This window comes from Eubalaena glacialis, chromosome 7 (genome assembly GCF_028564815.1).
Source record: "Eubalaena glacialis isolate mEubGla1 chromosome 7, mEubGla1.1.hap2.+ XY, whole genome shotgun sequence".
Lineage (NCBI taxonomy): Eukaryota > Metazoa > Chordata > Mammalia > Artiodactyla > Balaenidae > Eubalaena > Eubalaena glacialis.
The window spans coordinates 38262778-38285771 of NC_083722.1; the positions used below are offsets into that span (position 1 = coordinate 38262778).

The window sequence follows — 22994 nt, forward strand, 5'->3', positions numbered from 1 at the left end:
AGGGGAGGGAGCCATGGGAGAGGGCCCGGCAAGCTGCCACCAAGAGTATACCAGTCCTCCTGCTTTACCCCCTCTTATTGCTCTCCCACCTATGATGAATCAGAGTGGCTCAGAGCTGGAATGTTCCGGGACTCTGGGGATCAGCTGGGTGCAGGGTGGGGTGGCTAGCCCACGAGGTCTTTTGCCCACAGAAGTGGTCTTTGGATGGAAAGTTTGAGGACCACTGGTCTGGAAGCCTCCGGGTGAGTCTGGATGCTTTTCCAATTCTAGGACTTTCACTGCAGACCGTACCCTTCTTGGCGGGCTCTTGGGGAGCAGGGGGTGGGGCAGCTCCAGGCCTGGGGGCCTGGCCCAGGAAGCAGTGCCCTAAGCCACAGGAGACTCTGTCTTCTTAGGGGCTTTGGGGCAGATTTGTTGGATGGTTGGGGGGAGCGGGAGGAGGATGAAGAGGGCTGATTCAGGGAGAGTTCAGGCTTGTGTCTCCGTCTTTGTCTGACTTTCCATTCTTTCATCTTCTCCTCTCCCAGTGGTGTCCCAGGGAAGAAATGTGGCACCATCATCCTGTCTGCTGAGGAGCTCAGCAACTGCAGGGTGAGTGGCAGAGGGACTCCAGGACAGGACCTGGTGGGGGTGGGGATGAAGCAGTGACAGAGAGCAAGCTGGCCTCTCTGTGACCCTGGGATCACAGGGTCGTTGTGTGTCGTTGGAGGGACTGGGGGAAGACAGGGCTCCTCAGTCTGACCTGGCTGTCGTAGAAGTCCACAACATCGGAGCTAGAAGGTGTCTTCCCTTTTTACAGCTGAGCTGAGGCCCAGAGACAGGAAGAAACTCGCCCACAGTCAGCAGCAGAGCTGGGCTGGGAGCCCTGGTCCACTCCCCATCACGGCCACCGCTCACTTGTCCTTGAGCCAAGACTGCCTTGGCACTGACACTGGCAACAGAGGGGCCTTTTCAGTCTTGGAGCCTGGGCGCTTGGCATTTAGTCGTCATTTTTCACTTTTAGCTCTGGAGTAGGGTGACACCCCTGCATGGGGCTGAGGGAGTGAGAGCATGTGAGGTGTGTGTGTGTGTGTGTGTGTGTGTGTGTGTGTGTGTGTTGGGAAGCCAGAGTCTGCAATCCTAGGCAGCCCTTGGTTTTGCTTCTTCTGTGGGACTGTGGAAAAGAAGGAGATGGGGACAGCTGGCAGGTAGCCGAGCACCCAAGAAGGGGCTCAGGGGACGCAATAGCTAATAATGCTGATAAAATGCAGTAATGATGATAGTTTCTGTCTGTCAATGTCTGGGCATTTTACATGTTATCACTACTTCTGACAACAATCCTAAGAGGTAGGGTAACCATTGTTATTCCCATTTTATGGATGAGGAAAGTGAGGTTCAGAGAGGCTAATCACCTGTTCAAGGACAATAAGTGGTAGAGCCAGGGTTCTAATCCAGGTCAGCCTGATTCTGAAACCCAGGCTTATTCCCCCAAACTACCCAGGCTTGCATGCCCCTTGGGTTAATTAGGAGCCACAGGTGAGAACATAGAAGGTCATAAGGAGCAAAGGAGGAGACAGCGACAGTGTGAGCACAAGACCAATTCTGGGGTAACCTGGGAACTCAGCTTCCTATGGGGCTGGATCCAGCTCAGGGTAGAGGGCCTGGGAGGGATGAGGAGAAACAGCATTTTCTGACCTTCCTGGGAAGGCAGTATAACTACTGTATCCATTAGCTATCAGTATTTACCATATTAGAAGTTAAAATTGAGGGACTTCCCTGGCAGTCCAGTGGTTAAGACTCCGCGCTTCCACTGTAGGGGGCGCAGGTTCAATCCCTGGTTGGGGAACTGAGATCCCACATGCGGCAGCACAGTACGACCAAAAAAAAAAAAAAAAAAAAGAAATTTAAATTATGTATTAATTCATTTAAAAATAACAATAGTTTAACCCATTATAGGTTAACAGAAGTAACATCTTTTTTGAAAAATAACTATATTTTCCAAAATAAAAGTCATTTAGTGAGAAGGGTGCTTTGCTTTATATTAAAAAAAATCGCTTTAACGTCTCGCTTAACAGAAGAGCTAGGTTCTCATATCAGCTTCTGCAGTCAATCTGTTATGATATCACTGTTGGATAACTTCTAGAAAACTCCATGTCTTATCAGCATTATTATGAAAATAGCTTTGGCCTCGTGGACTCCCTTGGGGGTTCCTGGTCCATACTTTGAGAACTACTGGTATGTATGGAGGTATAAATTGTTAGCCAATATTAATTGAGCAATTATTCTGAGACACACACTGTGCTAAGTGGTGTATAGTATCAGTTTATTTATCTGATGTATGTATCCGTAGAATGATGTATTATAATATCTGATGTATTATGGTCCTCATTTTACAGAGAGGTTAAGGGACCTGCCCAAGGTCACACAGCCACTGAGTAGAAGAGATGTGAACCCAGGCAGTCTGGTCCTAGAGCCAGGGTCTTTAATGACTAGGCTGTAGTGTCCCAAACTCTGCTTTCAGGGGCGTCCAGTTGGAGAATAAGACACAGAATCGTTAGGACAGGGCAGTATAACAATGACCAAATCATCTCAAACACAATTGCTCAATCTGGTTTCTCTACTTGTCTGTTTACCTTAGTGGGTCTGGAGGAAATTGACCGCAGGACTAAACCTCCCCCTCGTATACACCCAGCAGAGGGCGTGGCGTGCAGTAGGTGATCACAGGGCTTCTTTCGTGAATCTGTGATTGAATGAATAGGAAGCACAAACCAAATGTTTAGTAGCAGGTGATGATGAAAACTCCTATGCCTATACATGCTGGCGACCTCAACGCTGCTAGAGTCCCAACAAGGGAGAGAATGCAGCTGATGTGTAGACTAGAGCTTCTGTTCAAGCTTCCTGAGCCTCAGTTTCCCCACATGTATGCTGGGGCTGATAGGCTGGCTGTGAGGATTAAAAGAGATCGTGAAGGTGACTGTGCCTAGCAGGGGCTGGGCTCCTAGTGGGTGTCTGGGAAAGGTTGAATCTGAATTCCCTGAAGCCTAGATTCAGTTTGCCCCCATGCTTATAACTCAGTCGGTGACTTCCTCCCTCGTTTATAATTAAATAAAGTAATGTAAGTGAAAGTGCTTTGGAAATTCTAAAGCTGTAGACAATGCTGGGTGCTGTTATTGGTCTAGTTTTCCGGGATTGGTAAACAGTCTGAGTTTAATACCCATTAGGCTCTGCCTCCTCCTCCTCCTTCTCCACTCCTCCCTTCCCCTCCTTCATCCAGGGATGACAGCAGTTTCTTTGATTTAAGCTGTTTCAGAGCAAGTGGGGTTTGGGGGGGCTCCCTCCCTTCCTCTTGATATTGTCAGCTCCTTTTCTTTTGGGGCATCTTTGGCTGAGTCCTGTCTTTCCCTAGAATACTTGCAAGGAAAAGAGACTAATTCCCAGCATCTGGCTGAATTAAAATAATTACATCTGAACGGCTTTGCTTCTGTCGTTCCAGCATTCAGTAGGAGGATCAAAGGAAGAGGGTGGAGTCTGAGAGATGGTTTTTCACCAGAGCAGGGCTTCCTGCTCAAATGAATATATTCTGCCAAAGCAGACAAACCCTCCCTTCATCCATGGGGATGGTGTGGGCGGGCAGGGACCAGCAAAGGATTAGAGTAGACTCCAGCGGGTCACCAGCATGCTTTGATGGTTATAGAAAAACCCTTCTCATCTGGAATTTAAATACCAAGAAAGTTCCAACAATCCGAATTTGATCCAAAATATTATTCAGTGATGCTTGATGTTGACAACGACGAGTTAATTTCCTGAAGGGGCTCTGAATGACCAAAGAATTCATTATGCTCATCAGTAAAACAATGATTTTTCTGTGTAATACTGAGCAATATTTGCATAGTCCTCAGAGTTGACCAAGACTCTCATGTTAACAGTCTATTTGATTGTCACCATGGGGCTCAGGCCTGGGTAGGTGTGAGTAACCCAGTGTACACATGCAGAGAGGTTGAAGTGACCTGCCTAAGATTGCAGGATTCTAGCCCAAGCCTTGGTTCAGGGAGTCTTTCCCTCACCCAGGGAAGTCCCGAGTCTTCATGGTACATGGAACAGCTGTGGGCTTTGTGGTCTTTGTCAGGCCAGTAGCCTTTAGCAGGCATGGTGAGTGGCTGGGCTTCTGGAGAGAGGCAGGGAGGTGTTGCGGGTGCAGGGAGCAGATAGCTCCTTGCCTTCTCCTCCCCAGACCCTTAGCTACGCTTAGGGCTGCCAGCCACCCAGACCAGCCTTGCTCTGGAGCCAGGAGATCCTGGCCGGATGCACATTCTCACTGCCTCCCAGTCAGGTCCCTGCACACACTGGCCAAAGTGTGGCTCACCTCTCACAAGCCAAGGGAGTCAAAGCTTCACACTGCAGCTGCCCCTCCCCCGCCCCTTTTCGGTATCACCAGCCTGCTCGTGTATTCATTCATTTCATTTCATCAGATACGCTTTGGCTCAGTTCATGCCCTCCCAGAGTTTCCAGTTTAGTATGAGAGACAGAAATTGCCAACCAGCAATCACAGTACAGCAGTGGTCCTCAACCCTGCCTCTTCATTATAACAAATATTTTATAGCACTCTTTAGTATCCTGAAGGAAAATTCACGGATATACTATACGCTATTCCAAAATACATACAGGTGAGGCAATGAGCCCTTGCAGCTACCTGGGGGAAGATGAATCCAGGCAAAGAGATTAGCTTTTGCAAAGGCCCAGGAGCAGGAGAAGAGTGATGAGTGACATCAGAGAGGCAAGGGTGTGGGTGAGTGTGGGGGCCAGGTTGTGTGGGACCTTGTGGCCGGGGAGCTTAGCTTTGAATCCTGTTAAAGTCAGAACTCTCATTGTTCTAAAGACAAACTTCAGAGAGAGCCCAGTGTCTCTATATGGGAGGCTCAGGAAGAGTCCTGGGAGGGAGGGAGAAAGATAGGAAGAAAGAGGTAAGGCGAAGTGGGGGGAAGTGGTGAAGGTTTTCTGAGTGCCAGAATATGCAGGTTGATGTTTGGGAAAAATGTGTGTGTGGCCAGCACGGGTGTTAAGTGTCCTGCATGATAAATGATCAGGATTCAGACATCACTTTTTAAAAAAGTTAATTTGTAATGTTTTGGTCTTAGAAATTATCTTTCTGGTTAAAAAAAAACAGAATGAAAGAAAACAAAACAAAAACATTTTTCCTGATGCTAGAAAAATAACATGTTTCTAACAGACAGTTGGAAAATACAAAGAATAGAAACATCAACAAGAGATAATCACTGTTGACATTTTGATGCATTTCTTCTAAGGCTTTTTTTTCTGGGCGTACAAATATATAGTTTTTTCTTATAATTAGCAGAATATGGTAACCAGATTTATTTTCCCATGTCACTAGATATTCTTGGAAGACATTTTTAATAGCTGTATATCATTTTTCTGTTTATGGATGGGCCATAATTTATTAAAGCTATTCTCTTAAAGGAAACAGTATAATTAATACTGCAGTGAACATCCTCATAGCTGAATTGTTCCATTTTTCTTTGAACTTTAGTTGATGGATTTTGGTTAGTATCCCAGACACACAGGCTCAGTGAGCAGGAGGAAAAACGGTCAATCTGGAGTATTCAGCCTCTGAATGACCAAATCAACAGTTCCACAACTGATTGGATTGCTTGAGAAGTCAGTCATTAAGACAGCAAAGAGGGCTTCCCTGGTGGTGCAGTGGTTGAGAATCTGCCTGCCAACGCAGGGGACACGGGTTCGAGCCCTGGTCTGGGAAGATCCCACATGCTGCGGAGCAACTGGGCCCGTAAGCCACAACTACTGAGCTTGTGATTCTGGAGCCTGTGCTCCGCAACAAGAGAGGCCGCGATAGTGAGAGGCCCGCGCACCACGATGAAGAGTGGCCCCCACTCGCTGCAACTAGAGAAAGCCCTTGCACAGAAATGAAGACCCAACACAGCCAAAAATAAATAAATAAATGAATAAATTTATTAAAAAAAAAAAGACAGCAGAGAAAAACCAGCTTGACCTCAAGGAGGTTATTCCCGTCAATGTGTAGCGACAGGCCTAGTCTCCTAGACCAACTTTAATACTCACCATCTGCATTAGAATAAACTCTAGCCTATGGGGTCTTTGCTTCTATCCCTGAATGCCTACACCCCAGGTCTCCTGCTTCTGCAGTCTTATCCAGGCAGGCTGGGGCTCTGGGCCCCTCTGTGAATGCAGAAGCCCTTCTGAAGGTCACTGGTCACAGAATCACCCCCAGCTCTGAGTTGTGTTTCTCCCTACTGGAATGCTAAATTTCAGAGTTGTGGCTAATGATTCTTTTTATTTTTATTTTTTAATTTAATTTTTATTTTATATTGGGGTATAGTTGATTTACAACATTGTGTTAGTTTCAGGTGTACGACAAAGTGATTCAGTGATACATATACATAGATCCATTCTTTTTCCGATCCTTTTCCCATATAGGTTTTTTCTTTTTAATCAATGTCTTCTTTTTTCAGACTGAAAAAGACAATGTACTAATTCCAGGAAATTTGGAAAATGCAGCAAATATTAAAGAGAAGACAGTAAATGTCACCATGGTTCCACCATCTATTTAAAAGTGCTTCTTAGGGTACAGCATGTGAGCAGTGGGGCAAAGTGGTTAAGAACTTGGGCTCTGGATCCAGACCAAATGCCATTGCTTACGAGCTATGTGACCCTGGGCAGGTTACCTGACCTCTCTGTGCCTCAGTTTCTTCATTTGTAAAATGGCTTTATTTAGATTTTTGATATTTTATGTATCATGGATTTTTGCATTGATTTTGATTTTTAAAAATATCGCATTAGGGACTTCCCTGGCAGTCCAGTGTTTAAGACTTCGCCTTCCAATGCAGGGGGTGCGAGTTCGATCCCTGGTCGGGGAGCTAAGATCCCACATGGCTCGTCGCCAAAAAACCAAAACATAAAACAGAAGCAATATTGTAACAAATTCAATAAAGACTTTAAAAATGGTCCACATCAAAAAAATCTTTTTAAAAAAATATCTCATTAAAATCTTTGATTATTGAGATTTTTGGAGTCCCTTAAATTTTGCACTTGCCTTATCCTTGCTCTGATCCGGGGGGCTGCCAGCAAGACCCAAGCCAGAGCAGCCTTCCATTCTCCCCCCGCCGGGGTGTTGCTACCCTCTCCCAGCCTTCAGCCCACTTGCTGACCTCCTGGGTCAGGGAGGCCTAACATGCTAGAGTGGGCCAGGCCCCCATCCCAGAGAGAAAGGCTGTTTGCTGTGGTCTCCCAAGCAGCCTGATTAACATGCGAAAAGATGCGAATTGAGGCAATTCTGCTGTTTTAGGAGAACTTAATATGTTTTTTTAAAAGATAGGGTGAAAAGGCAGAAATTGCAGAAAATTATATATTGCAGGAGCTGTTTTATCATCTCTGCAGTTGTTTCCAGAGATGCTTCTGGTTTGGGAAAGGCATATCATGTGTTCAGAGAGCCCCACTCTCAGGCTGAGAATGTCAAACAACAGGACCTCTGACCCTCAGCCAGAATTTGCTGCTCCCTGATCCTGCTGGCCCAGTGCATTTTATTGCTGCTTCCCTAGCCTCTTCCTGGGGTCACATGTATATCAAGGGTTGATTCATTCATTAACCCTTATTTAAGGGGAACAGTTGAAGCATAGTAAATAGGACTATTGACATAACCCAGAGGCACCTTCAAAAGCAAGTCCCCAAGCAGCTCCATGCTCCTTGTCTCACGGGCTCCCCATGGGCCACACACCCATTAGGGAGGAAGCTAGCCTTGGTTATAGCCTAGAAAGCTCTCTGAAGTTCTGTCTTATGCCCATGGATTTGACAATGGCCCCATACAGTTTATCATAATGGGCTTTTGGCGAATGTTTCTGGGTCTGGGTGGCGTTAGGGAAGGCAGATCAGGTTGAAGAACAAAATAAGCCCCCAGCAATGCCTCACACATATTTGCCATGGGGGTGGTGTGGGGGAATGAGATGTGGCTCACTGGCGGATGTTTCCAGTTAGATGAATTTCAGAGTCAGTCTTTTTTTTTTTTTAACTAGCTTGCATAGAGGAGACTTTTCTGAAATGGATTTCACACTTCTCTGACTTCTCAAACTGAGGCTACAGAACATAATTAAACTTATCTTGATGATTCAGGGTCATCATTTGGAATCTCAGTTATTAATCTTTGGAGCCAGACTGTCTTGTTTCAATCCAAGCTTCTCCTCTTACTAAGCTTTGTAGCTTCAGGAAAGGGTATTAACTTCTCTGTGCCTCAGTCTCCTCAGCTTTAAAATGGGAATAACGATTGTAGTTATCGTAGATAAACACGAGTTGAACATTGGCAATTCCATATGGGTCAGCCCAGGAGTAGATGGCACTCGGCGAGTGTTGGCTTCTATTCTTTTAGCTGTTCTATGCTGGGCACTGTGGACTGGTACTTAACATATATCATCTCCCTTGGTCTTCCCAACAGTCTCACAGGGGGCATTATTACTCCATTTTTCCAGAGGAGAATACCAAGACTTAGGTTAAATTGCTTGCCCCAGGCTGCTCAGCTAGTAGATGGCAGAGCTGGGGTTCCAACCAGGTGTCTGTGGCTCCTTTGTACTGTTCTCTCTGTCAGGTGCTGTGCTGGGACCGTGGCCCTCCCAGTGGAGCACTAAATAGTCCTGGAAGTTAAGGTCTATTAAGTTCTTCATTAATATTTTTCTGATATTCCTACTCCCCTCCCTGATCTTGCAGGGCCCGCAGGGGTTCTCCTAGGAAGGAAAAATAAGAGATTTGCCTCTGGATTTTGTGGCATCTGTTTTGGTTGTTTCAAATATATGTGTGTATTTCGTAGTCAACCAGTATAGGTGTCATATGCGGCTTGCCTGTGTTCATTCAGGAGAAGGTGTCACACAGGTGACCTCCAGACATGGGAGAGGTCACTGTGATAATCACCAAGCTATGCCTGGGGAGGCTGGAGGGATCCTGGATTCCCAGACTGTCCCCTGAGCGCCAGCCTTCCCCAGATGCCGCCCCTTTCCCAGTATGCTCCCTGTGGCATCAGCACCAAAACCTAAACCGCCCAGCTGAAAAGGACAGTGGTGATCATCCTGTACAGTGCATCACTTTATAGATGAAACAGGCTCAGAGGGCTTGAAGGACTGCTGGGACAAACTAGAACTCAGAGCTTTGCATTCCTTGCTGGGGCTCCTACTCAGCAAAGTAGGAAAACAGAAAAGTCTGTTTTCTGATGCCGCTGATGGTTCCATCCATGGGGAGGAGCCAGGGCCCACTTTATGGGCATGTGATCTGTTCAGTCACACAGGACCTGCTCTTGGTTTAATGCTCTGCTGTTACAGTCTTGAAATCTCTTAATACTCTTTGAACAAAGGACCTCACATTTTCCCTTTTTACTGGGTCCCACAAATTATATAGCCAGTTCCAGGAGGAGCCTACCAGGTCCTAGGCTTCCTCCTCTTTCTAGGCCTTGGGATGGAACTCCCCAGGGAGGCATTTAAAGTGCTCCCTCCATCCAGCATGAGATGGGATTGGAACTTTCTCCCGGGGAAAGATAGTGACTGCTGGGGATGGACTTAGAAGGCTAGAGATCTTTCTGGGAGGGTGTGAGGGAAAGCCCTGAAGTCTAACTGCCTTTGTTACCACCACTGTGTGATCTTGGACGACCTCTAAGAGCCTCAGTTTCCTCATCTGTAAACTGGGGAGACTAGAGGAGTTACTTCATACTGTTATAATGAGGATTCAGTGAAATAATGTATGTAAACAGAAGGCTTAACACAGCACCTGGCATCGAGTAAGTGCTCAATAAGTCAGCCATTCTCTATTCCAGGTCTGAAGTCCTAGATTTCTCAGGAGGCTCTCAGATTCCTGGGGCTTCTAGGCCTTGGAAGCCCCCAATCCGGCCTCCTTGTCCCTCTCAGGTGGGCGATGCTGAGGGACATGATAAAAGCCATCATTACCTGGGCGCCTCCGTGTGCTGGCCACTGTGCCCCAGCACTGCCCCTCAGAGCCTCCCTTCAGGAGACCCTCTCAGCCCAGGCTAACCCGAGTCCAGCCCTGACCCGAGTCAGAAGAAATCAGCGACTCTAAAGATACAGGGAAGCGGGCCATGTGAACTATAGTGTGTTCTGTGCTGGAAGAGGCATGACTTTGAAATCATGTTGAGTTCATACATGTTGAATTTCTGCTCCCCTAGTTGCCAGCTGGTGATCTTGGGCAGGTTACCTAGCTTCTCCAACCCCCAGCATCCTCATTTGTAAAAACCAACAAAGGATTATTCTGAGGGCTAAATATGATAAGGCTGTAAAGCACTGAGTTCAGTGACAGGCCCACATAGATGGTATCTAATAAATGTTTGTTGAATGAATGAATGAGCAAGTGAATGGAGGGATGCTCTGTTTGCTGTTGTCAGATGTCCTTGAGGGAAGGCATATGAGGTGGTAGAGGTGGGAGTGGGGCAGGGACAGAGACCACACACAGTGCGCGGGGGGAGGGGAGAAATATCCAAATCATCATAACTTATACACACACAGTACTTAGTGTGTGCAATATACTGTTCTCAGCGCTGTACTCAATTAACTCATTTCATCCTCACAAGCCTATGAGGTAGGCCTTGCCTGTACCCCCATTTTACAGATGAGGAAACTGAGCACAGAGAGGGTGAGTAACTTGCCCTAGGTCACACAGCTAGTAAGGGGATGGAACGGAAGCAGGCAGCCTGGCTCCAGAGACCATATTCTTAACCATTATATCATACCCACTGCCCCAACCTTTGACCATGTCCTTCAAGCTGTGAGAGGTTGCATCTTCATCCCTGCCACCATTTTGGTCCTCACTGGGCTGTAGGACACTGATCTCCAGAGACCCTCTTCCCCACTGAGAGGAAGCGGGCAGCGTGAGAGAGCTGGGTGGCTTGCTTCCTGACAGGCCTGGCCCTTGAGGGCAGGCCAGGCCCCAGGGACTATTGACAGAGCCTTGAGCTCTGGCCAGTTGGCAGCTGATTTGTCGGGATGCAGAGCTTTCAGGTTGAAGAGATCACACGGGGATGGGCAAAGAGGAGGACACAGGGGCATCTCTGCCCAGTGCCCTGTTGGCTGCAGCGAGCTGAGGGGCTAGGAGCCGTGTGAGAGGAGAGGTCAACCGATTCTCACTAGGCCTGGTACCTTCCTTATGCTCTTGGGCTGAGTGTTGGGTCTGGGTCAGCCAAAGCCGTGAACTAGTCAGGGGAGTCAGAAACCCAGGGCTCTGTTTGATAAACTTGTAGGGGTTGCTCCCTGCTCTGAGCTTTAGGCTCCTCAGCTGTAAAATGGGGGGGGGGGTCATGGTCCAGCTATAGTTACCTCAGAGTTAGATGAGCCTCTTGTGAGTCAGTGCATGTGAAAGTGATACTTAAACGTGAATGTCCTCTAGGAACCATACAGTCATGTAAGGGAATGAGGCAATGTGGCCAGCAAGGGCTTGGGGTTAGGGCTTAGGGTTAGGTGACCAAGCTCAGAGTGGCTTGAGTTAGTCATTGCACCTCTCTCTGAGCCACTCAGTACAATAGTGATGATACCTCTTGCATGAACCTTGACCGAGTGGGTGACGTGCCTGCGCTCTGCTCCAGACTTCGCACACTTGATCTCATTCAGCCCTCACCACAGCCCTTTGAAGTGTGTACTGCAATCAGCCCCATGTTACAGAGGGGAAACTGAGGCTCTGAGAGGTTACCTCCCTTGCCTGGTCACACAGCTACAAAGTGGTAGAGCCAGGATTCAAACTGGGGCAGCCGGCTCCAGAATCCACCTGCTTCACTGCCCGGCTGCTCTGCCAGACCTGCCGGGTGGGGTTGTTTGAAGATGAAATGAGACCCTCCGAAGTGTTAGCTCAGGGCCTGGCACGTGGTGCGGGGCAGTGTGAGCTGCTGTCCTTTCTAACTGGCTTGGGGCCCAGAATCCCCAGGCCCTGGGGCTGTGTTCCCATAGGGACGGGGCCCCCCTCCAGCCTTCTGTGCCTCACACCCCTCTTCTCCCTCCTTCCCACCAGGATGTCGCCACAATGCAGTTCTGTGCCAACAAGCTGGACAAGAAGGATTTCTTTGGGAAGTCTGACCCCTTCTTGGTGTTCTACAGAAGCAACGAGGATGGAACGTGAGTTCTCCAGCAACGCTTCACCCCCACTTCTGGGGGCATGGGCTTGTGGGGGAGGGATGGACCGTGGTGACTTGCCGGGCGGGGTGGTTTGGGCCATCTCCTCCTGCTGCTGTCCTGAGGCCCCTGCTCTAGAGAGGGCAGGGGCTCTGGGTGGAAGTCAGGGGCTCCAAGGTAGTACCCTGGCCTCACAGATGGGGCTGGTGGGGAATTAGGGGCAGACTGCAAGCCCACAGTGCCATTCTGAGGGTCATTACTAAATGGCTGGCGCTGGGCATGTCAAAGATGGAGGGAGCGGGCAAAAACAGGGCTAGGGCAGGAATGAGGGGCCCCTCTGATAGTCCATTCCTTCTTCCACATGCATCAGTCCACATCTCTAAGCCTTGTCCTCGCTCACCCACAGCCTTCCTAACACCCCACTACATGTATTCCCCCCACTACTTCCTACTCAGCATGGCAAATCTGGACCCCTTTCCCCCCTTGGCCCCAGGCTTCATTCAAAATCCCTCCCATCTTTGAAGCCCCCATTTCCTTCTCTCCTCTCCCTAATCTGGAAGCCACCCACAATATGATGGAAAGACACACAACTCGTTGGGCAATGTAGGAGGTCAGTGATGTACACAGAGGGACAGATTCTAGGTTGAGGGTCTTGGGACCTAAGTCCTCTTCTCCAACCCGCTCTGTGACCCTAGACAAGTATGCCCCCTCTCTGGGCCTGTTTTCTCATCAGTAAAATGATCTAGTTAGATTAGGTGGTCTCCATGGTCTCTAAGCACCACAGCTCTGGAAGGCTGCGGCTGTTTAGCTGGGATTCTGCAGAATGAGGAAGCGATGGGGCCAGGGAGGTTAATTAGAGAAACGCTGCTGGAGAAGGGAACTAGGAAGAAGGTTTTGAAGGAGAGGGAAAAAATGGGTCCACGGGGTTTGGGGGTTGGGGGTGGGGGGAGGAACAGGGAAGAATAACAGGCTAGAGAAACAGTGTGTGCAAAGCAAGTGTGCCCTGAACAGAGGGCAAGGAGGCCTCACTAAGTCCCCTAGAATCTGAAACTCTGGGTGTGTGTGTGTGTGTGTGTGTGAGTGCATGTGCGTGTGTGTGTGTGTTGGGGGGCAGGGCAGCAGCAGGGAGGAGGTATGTTTCAGTCGAAGGGAAAACTGATTTTTAAACGAATGTACAAAACAAGGGAAATTAGGTACGATCATTTGCATAACAAAAGGATTCTTTGTCTCACCGTAGGACTCTTAGCAGGATTTCTTTAAATAATTCTTGTTGACTTTGACTTGACTTGAGGGAGGGAGGAAAAGGTCTGAGTGATGTTCTGGGCGCCCATGGAAATGTCCATGTAAGTCCCCTCCAGGAAGGAGGGCAGGGGCCGCCCCAGGGCTTGTCTCAGCGGCGAGGGCTGACTGGCCAGCAGGAGGGAGGGATTTGGGTTGTGGAACAGGAGATGGACATGTTGCAGAGTGTTTGCCAATGATTATTCTAGCAGAGCGGTGTGTAGGTTGGGTGGGGAGGGGGCGGGGGAGAGGGAGAGACTCGTGACTGACGTGGTGAACAGGTGGGAGGTGCCGCGCCAGGCGAGCTGTGGAAATGCAGGGGAGGAGGCAGGGAGGGGAGGACATGGGCAAAAGGGCAGGGCAAGACCTGGCTCTGCAGAACCTGGGTGGGGACCACCGTCACCGCCCCCTCCCTGGCAGACGAGCTGCAGGGAACCCAGACTGTTGAAAATGGCAAAGGAGCTGGTCAGATGGGGCAGGCGATGAGAGTTTATTTGGGGGCGAGTTTCACTTAAAGCATGGGCTGGATCTGTCTGGGGTGAGGGGACACCAAGGGCAGCTGGAGAAACCGATCCAGAGGGACCAAAGGGAGTGAAATGTCATGCCTGCCACGCCAGGAGGGAAAAGGGCAGGAAGCATCCACAGAGCACCCGTGCTCCTGGCACTGCACATACCTTGTCTTCTTCAGTCAGAATCACTGGTCTGGGAGCAAGAATGTGGTGATGGAGAGCGGGCTCGGCCAGTCGCTGCCAATCATTAACTCTGTAATTTTATGCAAGTGTCTAACCGAATGGAACTTTATGTGATGGTGGAGATGTTTTGTATCTCACTGTCCCTTATGGTCGCCATCAGCCACGTACAGCTGCCGAGCCCTTGAAAGGGGCTAGTGCGACAGAGGAACTGAATTTTTTATTTCATTTCATTTCAGTTAATTTAAATGTAAATAGCCACGTGAGGCTAGTGGCTACCATTCTGGACAGTGGGGCCCTACCCTCTGCGGTTCAGTTTCTTGGTGTGTGTGATGGGGAGAATCATAACACCTCCCTCCCAGGGAAGCCGTGAGGATTAAATGAGTTAATTCGGGTTATTAGAACAGGGTCTGGCAGCGTTAGTTACGGTTCTTTGGGAAGCTCAGTCACTTGCCCAGGGCTGCACAGCTGGAGGTACTGGTCTTGGGACCGGAGCCCACATCTGACTGACCCTGTTGGTTCACACCCTCACCCCACAGCCACGTCCCGAGTGTGTGTTGAAATGAATTGAGTTGAGCTGGGAGATGACTGCAGGGACCATTTCCACACTAGGGTCTCGTCCCCCACGGCAAGTACATCAGGGGATCGAGGGGCCTGTGAATTTAGTGATGGCAAAGGGGGGTGGGGGTGGGGGAGTTTAAAGAAAGTGGTTTCAGGCAAGAGTCTGAAGCAGAAAACAGACCACACAGGGCTCAGGAAGAAAGACCTAGGGAGGAAATGAGGCTAATAGCTTAGAAGACTTGGTCAGGCAGTTTGGCTGGCAAGCGAGAGGAGCTAGAGAAGGCAGTGGTTCCAAAGAGGTGCGGAGACGGGGAGGGTCCACAGCAGGTCTGTGCGACTGTTCCAGGTGGGAGGTTAGGGCTTCTGCAGGGTGCGAACCTCCCTCCCTTCACCACCAGTTGCTGCGCCTGATTCTCCCTCCTGCCCCCTCCCCCAGTCCAGGCTCCTCTTCCTGCCCGACCTACTGCCCCAGCCATGGGCAGCTGTGGCCCCTCCTTTCCCCGTCCCCATTCCTGTCCCCATCACCAGCTCTGGAGTGTGTGGGGAGGTCTCCCACATGTACCTCACACTCCAGTGGGTGGGCGAGAAGGAGCACAGAAGAGAAACGCTGAGCCATGGTGACAGGAATGACATTTTGACTTGAAAATTGCCAGAGAAGAAATGGCACAGGCTGTGTGGGTACGGGCGGGGCCCAGGCACCTTCCTGGGTGACCTTTCCAAGCCAGGAGGTAGCTGGGGTGGATGCTGGGAAATCTCATGGGGACAGCCCCTGCCCTGAGCTCCACTCTGGCTTCTGGCTGCCCCTCCACGTGGCAGGGCAGGCTTCCAGGGCGGGGCCAGTCAGGCACGGCATGGGGAGTGGGCAGGGGCGCTGGACTGTGGTCCAGCTGGGATTAAGCCAATTCTGCACTTTTAGTTTGCAAAGCAAGCTCATGGATTCAGACTACAAGAGCTGAAAGGGTCTTAGAGATCATCTAAGCCAGGGGCTTTAATTTCACTGGCTTGAAATGCCAGTGAGAGCTATGGAAACTCTCCTCTGAGAAATACATTTATTCATTAGTTCATTGTGAAAAAAATATTACATGAACACCTTACTAAGTGCCAGGTGCTATTCTGGGCACTAGAAATATACCAGTGAACAAGGAAGACAAACCCTTGCCCTTATGGAGCTTACATTTTAGTGACAGACTGTGAAAGAAATAAGGAGAAAGATAGACCATGTCAAATGTCAAATGGTGACAGATGGGATGGAAAAAGCAGTATGGAAGGGGACTAGGAGATCTCTGAGTCAGGGGACCAGGGGGCTGTAAATTTTAGATAATGGTTCTCAGGGCAGGTGCTCATGTCAAAGAGATGACAGTGGAGCAAAACCTGAAGGAAGTGAGGAGGTGAGCCGTTAACATGGAAATTTGGGAGAGAGTCCTTCAGGCAGGGGAACAGCAAGCACATGAAACTCAGGCACCCAGTTCCACTGACGACTTCAAGGGTTCACAGACCCCTAAAGCCCGTCCCCAGATCCTTCCATGCATCTCAGATGAAAAAAGTCTAATAGTGGCCAACTCCCTGGGTTTAGAGGCGAGGAAATAGAGGCCGAGAGGGGGACAACCTTGCTCAAGGTCACACAGAGAACAGGGGCCAGAACCACATCTCCTGACACTCCTACCTGGTGCAGGAATCCTTTCTGTAGTGTTATCAAGAAATGGCTGTCTAGGAATAAAGACGCAGATGTAGAGAATGGACTTGAGGACACGGGGAGGGGGAAGGGTAAGCTGGGAAGAAGTGAGAGAGTGGCATGGACATATATATACCACCAAACGTAAAATAGATAGCTAGTGGGAAGCAGCCGCATGGCACAGGGAGATCAGCTCAGTGCTTTGTGACCACCTAGAGGGGTGGGATAGGGAGGGTGGGAAGGAGATGCCAAAGGGAGGAGATATGGGGATATATGTATATGTATAGCTGATTCACTTTGTTATACAGCAGAAACTAACACACCATTGTAAAGCAATTATACTCCAATAAAAATGTTAAAAAAAATAAAATAAAATAAACTGAAGTTTATACAAAGATAAAAAAAAAAAGAAATGGCTGTCTAGCTTCTGCCTGGATGCTGCTAGTGACAGGCAGCTCATCACCTCACGAAGCCATTGTTTCTACTGTCTGGCAACTGCAGAGATTAACAAGCCAGCCCCTCTGGTGATCTGAATTCTGCCTCCCTTGGAGTCAGGACTGACAGCCTTCCCTCTCTTCTTTGCCAGGTTCACTATCTGCCACAAGACTGAGGTCATGAAGAACACCCTAAACCCAGTCTGGCAAACTTTCTCCATTCCTGTGAGAGCCCTCTGCAACGGGGACTATGATCGGTGAGATGAGAAAATGTCCCCTGTCCCCAAGCACAGGTGCGGGGGGCACGGTCACGTTGATGAGGGCCATCCCATCAGTACGAGCGAGCAGAGCCTCCTGGAGCTGCGTGCTGCTGGCCCTGCACAGGGTGGAACTGGGGATCCCTCTGGCTCCCTGACCTTCCCTCACCACACCCCGCCTTTTTTCCTCCCAGTCTGATGTTCCCATTGGTGGAAGCCCTCCCAGGTTGGGGGCATGGGAGGTACCAAGGATTTCAGAGAAGCCCTGGTGGGTGTTGGGCGCCCTGCCCAGAGCTCAGTAGTTGGTCTTTTCACTGTGCCCAGTGAGGGGCAGGTGGGGGCCAGACGGCGGCTCTAGATGCAGGTAGAGGTGACCTGGTCCCCGGCAGCCCCAACTCCTGGCTGAGGGACTCTGGGGAGTCAGGATCCCAGGATATGCGCTGCCAGATGAGTTGCCATAAATGGGGGTGAGGGATGCAGTGCAAACAGCTCATGGAATTTTTTGATGCTACAAAGCCTACTCATAATACACGTCATCATTGTTTGAGTGTAGACTGTTGAGTATAGATACCAGATACCTAGTTTCCAATCCTGGCTCTGTGACGAAAAAAGCACTCTCAACCTGGGCAAACTTTGACCTGTCTGAGCCTCAGTTTCCTTATCTGTAAACTGGGTACTTAAACATCCACCTACCTTGTAGGGCTGCTTTGAAGCTCACAACCTACATGCTAAGGCTCTGGTATGCATAAAATACCGTTCAGCATTTCATCCACAAACGTTTATTGATGCCCTACCATGTGACAGGCACTGCACTAGATGCTGGGAAGTCAGGAGGAAACAAAACACAGTCTTCACCCTTCACCCAACCTCTTGGAGTTTACATGCTAGTGGGGGAGGCAGACATTAATCCAATAATTGCCCAAAGAAACATAATTACAAATTGTGGCAAGTGCAGGGGGGAGAGGGGACACGTAGGACGGGAGCTGTAACACGGTATTGGTCTGTGTTAAGTCACAAGAACCCAGCCTGGTTTCCTGGTGGTTGCTATAGCAGGGGGGGCGAGCTGGCAGGGGCTTGTTGGGCAGGGCTGTCCAGGCAGGCCTGAGGAAGCTGGGCCTCTGCTGGCCACTCCGACAGGAGCCCTAGGGTGTCAGAACAGATACCTCAGGGCATCCTGGCTGGTGGCCTTGGCGTGGGCTCCCTGGCACTCTGTTCACAGTGGCTACTGACAGGGTATGTGCGGTGGGGTGAGGGGACAGGAATGAGCAGACGGATGGCCTCCAGGCACCCCTGTCTCCCTCCCTATTAGGCTGCTGACCCAGGAGATGAAGTGGCTTCTTTTCCTGCCTCTCGGCTGGGACAGAAAAGCCAGTCTGTTCCATAGGTGGTCATTGAGCACCTACGATGTGCTCAGCACTGCGCCTCCAGCTGTGCGGCATTCAAGGGAATGTAGCCGCATTTCCGTCTTCAGGGGGCTTACAGGGAGCTCAGATGTGCACACGTATATTTTAGATAGCTAAATAGTTGTGCAAAATGAGACTGGAAACAAAAATAGGCACTTCAGCCAAACAAACCGCTGTTCCGTGTCTGGCCAGGTCCTGGGGCTTCTGGAGTGGTGGGGAATGGGAGGGGTTGAAGCAATAGGGTCTAAAGGAGGCTCAGGGCAGGGTGGAAGGTTGGGGGGGGCGGCGTCAGTTCCTGGGGACAAGGGATGTAGGAAAAATGGTTGGGATAGAGAGGAAGGGAGGGGAAATTCAAGGTTGGGGGATGGGAGAACATGGCAGCTCCAGTCTCATAGGGGTGGAAGGAATTGGGATTTCCGACCGCACTGCCTAGAGGTTTCGGGGGGTGTACAGCTGACCCCCCACAACCCGCATCCCAGGGAAGGCCTCCTAGGGCCTCAGAATCCAGCCTTGTCAGAGGCAGTAAGGAGGGCAGCCCAGCTCAGAGGCCTGGGCTCTCCGTTCAGCCATCGGAGGAGGTGTGGGTGCGGGGGGAAGGTGCAGGCTTTGCGGAAAGCCCAGGTGGGCTCCCATCCCCCTCCCAGGCTGAGCCCTGGACTGGCTTCCCTCCAGGATGGCTGGGCAGTTTGGGCCCTCCTCCAAAGCCAGGGACAGATTAACTGTGATGTGACTGACAGTGGTGCTAATGGAGGTGTCAGGTGTGTCACACTGGCCTGGTGAGTGAGCAGGCCTGCCCCCTGCTGAGCCCTAGGGTCACCCACATACCCAACAGCCACTCAGGAGGTGCAGGCATTTGGGAGGCCCCCGTAGGGCAGGAGAGGGTGGGCCTTGTTCAGGAAAACAAGGCCGCTTTCCTCTACTTCTGAGGCACCTCTTGAAGCCTCACAGTACACATTGGGTTTAATCCAGCAGCCCTGTCTTCCAAGCCAGCCAGGCACCAGACACCGTGTTGGGTGCTGTGGACACAGTGAGCTCTCAGACCCAAGTCTTCTGAGGTTGCTCCCAGGCCAAGGTGGGAGACATGGGTCATAATTATAACAGCAAAGGCTCCTGTGGCACTTCTGAGGTAATTGATGTATGTGAACTAATTTAATCCTCCCAACAATTAGTACCTCTTCTGAAAAAGGTACAAATACTATCCACATCTCGTAGGTAAGGAAACTGAGGCCCAGAGAGGTTAAGTAACTCACCCAGGGTTTTACTGCCAGTAGCACCAGAATCTGGACCCAAGCAGGCTGGCTCTAGGATCTGTGTTCTTAAACTCCAGCGCTCTGCTGATGAATGGTCAAGGCGTGGGGTGAGTGGGGTGGGACACTTGGAGGACAGCTCTAGGAGAGTTTGCTCAGGGGCTTGAGCAGGTCTGCTTCGAGATAGGAGGTAGAAGGAAGACTCAAAAGGCCTTGACAGCTGCCTGGATGTGGGAGTGAAAGAGACGTAGAGATTATTAGGGTTTGGAGTTTGGAGGATGAGAGACGATTGTACCACTGGTGGAAATGGAAAGTGTGACGGGGAGCCAGAGTGTGTGGCTATGGGACAGGTACAGTGGTGTTCTTCCCAGGAGAGAGGAGAACAGAGGTCTGGGAGTCCCCGGGAGGGGGGCTGGCAGAGGTCAGGAGTAGGGGGATGTCAGAGAGATAAGAGGGGACCAGGGGGAGGGCAGCCATAGTCAGGGAGCTGAGAGAAGAGAGTTCAAACAGAAATATCAACTACTATTGTGAAAAAGAGGGCCAGGGGATGAGAACCAGGGATCTGCTGAGAAAGGGCAGTTTTCTTGGAATGATGGGGGTGGAAATGAATTAATCTTATTAAGCTTTACTGAGTCTTTAGGACATGGGCCAAATTGTGTCCTAATTGGTTTAAATACAGTATCTTATTTTGTGAGTTTAAATTTCACAGTAACCCTAGAAGGTGGGTACTAGTGACATGCCCATTTCACAGATGGGGAAACAGAGGACCACAGATTATATCACTTGCCAGGGCAAGGAGAAGGTGCATGTTGCTTCTCCAGAAGTCACTTCTGGGCTGGCCCTCTAATTTGGGGTTCCCCTGGTTTGGGGTCCCCCTGCCTTTACTGTGTTTCCAGTCCACACAAGAACAAACCCCAGCGACCCAGCTGAGCAGAACCTGAGTCAGAGGAAGTGTACTCAGGGTCAGAATTAGTCTAGCCCTCCAGTGGGGTGAAGTGGGGTGAAGGGTGATGAAGGCACTTCTCCTGCCTTCCCTGAAGTCCCCCTGCTCTGTCCTTGAATATTCTGCGACTTGAGGATTTGTCCCTGTTAAACCAAATTCCTCTGGGTCGGGCTGCTATCACTCACTCACACCTTCATGGTGAATAAGTAGGTTTTAAAAGGGTGTTAAGGGTACTGGGTCTTCACGTGGAGAGGGGAAAGGGTTCCCAGGAGCTGGGGGGCTGTCACATCACCCAAACTTCGGCCCCCTGGATTGAACCAGTTGCTTCTCCTTTGAACCCCACCACACACTGAGCACTGGGAGGGGCTGGGCCCAATACCATGGCCTCAGTTAGGAGTGTCTTATCCCTGGTTCACACGTGCACAAGCTGAACTCAGACACAGGAACCACAGTCAGTGCAGTACAGCTGGGGGTGCACAGCACCTCTGCCATCAAGCTTCACTGCCTGGGCCTGTGAGGCTCGACGCTCTTCTTCCTCCCAGCAGCTTCTCAGAGTAATGGACTGACTCAGTTAGTTTAGGGCGAACCCCTCAAGGCCTGTCAGCCCTCGGGACTTGTAAGCATCAGGGAAACATACCTTTTCCTGCCTGGGAGAGGGAGAGGCTCATTAGGAGCAGACCTGCAGCTCGGCTCAGAGGAGGCTATGGACAGAGCTGCTTGGTGTGCTGGGGGGGAAGCCTGGCGTCTTTGCCAGCGTCCCCCATCCTTGCTGGCCTGCTGAGGCTCACACACCCCGCTCTGTCACTCCTGCCCCACGCATTCAGAGACCCACAGGACACTGGCTCCCTGCCAAGAGGCCTGGTGCTGCTACTGACCAGCTGTGTCTGGCTTCTGCCACTGCCTTCCCCTGCCTCTGGGCACCTCCTTCTTCCCCAGTTCTGGAGATTTCGGTCTCCGAGCTAATTTGACCCCCTGCAGCCATCCCTGAAGCCTTGGCTGTGATTGCTACTGGGGTGAGTTGGCACAGGAATCTCATACTCAGTGGTCTCAACCTCAGCTGCAAGTTCAAATCCCCTGAGGAGCTTTTAACAATTCCCCTGCACAGGCTGCACCCCCAGACCAAATGATTCTGAATCTCTGGGGTGAGGCATCAGCATCAGGATTGCTAAAGCTCCCCGGGGGATCCGATGTGTAACCAAGTTTGAAAACCAGTAATTTCATCTAGAGAGGTTAGTGGCTCTGGAAGCACATTAGAATCAGCCAGGGGACTTTTAAAAACTACGTGTGCCTGAGCCCTATCCAGACCAATTAAATCACGGCTTCTGGCAGTGAGATTTAAAGAAAATTCTCCCCAGTGATTTTTTTGGGTATCCAAGGCCGTGGCTATGACTGGGGTCCTCCTATAGCCTCTGAGCATGTGGCTGTCACTGATCTAGTCACCTGAGGGACTGGTGTTGGTGGTCCGAGGAGAGGCACTCTTTGCTGGGGTCCCTGAAGGTCCCCTGCAGAGCTGGGAGGCTCTGGGGAAAGACTGGGAGACTTCAGCATTGGGGGGCAGAGTCCTGGCTCAGACCCGCACCAGCTGTGTGACCCTGGGCAAGTCACTGGGTGCCCTTAAGGCTCAGTTTCCCCATCTGAAAATGAGGGGCTGGAGGTCATCCCTCCAGAACATGCACAGCAGAACCACTTGGGAAGCCTTTCAACCTAGATTCCTGGGCGCTGTCCAGAGCTGCCAAGAACTGGACCTGGGGGTCTGTGTGTCTGAAAAGCTCCCTGGTGATCTGCCAGGTGGCCAGGCTAGGATGCCACCAAGGTCACTTTCAGCCTTGTCATTCCAGGAATTGGAAGTTGCAGAGCCCAGGTACCCAGGCTTGGTGTCCCTGATTTAAGTAAATTCTATGTGAAAAACTATGCCAGGGCTTCCCTGGTGGTGCAGTGGTTGAGAATCCACCTGCCAGTGCAGGGGACACGGGTTCGATCCCTGGTCTGGGAAGGTCCCGCATGCCGCGGAGCACCTAAGCCTGTGTGCCACAACTACTGAGCCTGCGCTCTAGAGCCCGCGAGCCACAACTACTGAGCCCACGTGCCACAACTACTGAAGCCCACGTGCCTAGAGCCCGTGCTCCGCAACAGGAGAAACCACTGCAATGAGAAGCCCGCGCACCGCAATGAAGACCCAACTCAGCCAGAAACAATAAATAAATAAAATAAAATAATAAAATAAATAAATTTATTTAAAAAAACAAAAAAAGACAAAAAACAAACAAAAAAAACTATCCCAGGTGTGGCCCAAATGCTAAAGTGGAGAGGAGGCTTTTTAAAAAATTTTTTTTTATTTTTGTCTGTGTTGTGTCTCCCTTGCGGTGCTCGGGCTTCTCATTGTGGTGGCTTCTCTTG

General features: G+C 50.3%; 1 protein-coding gene across 1 annotated transcript in view; it reads left to right on the forward strand.

Annotated features, from left to right (window-relative positions):
• Positions 1–22994, forward strand: part of CPNE5 (copine 5) — a 92473-nt gene that overhangs the window by 47738 nt on the left and 21741 nt on the right. The window contains exons 8-11 of the mRNA XM_061195116.1: positions 192–242; positions 528–591; positions 12013–12116; positions 16900–17004. Coding sequence (XP_061051099.1) covers positions 192–242; positions 528–591; positions 12013–12116; positions 16900–17004 — 324 coding nt within the window. The remainder of the gene's footprint in view (positions 1–191; positions 243–527; positions 592–12012; positions 12117–16899; positions 17005–22994) is intronic.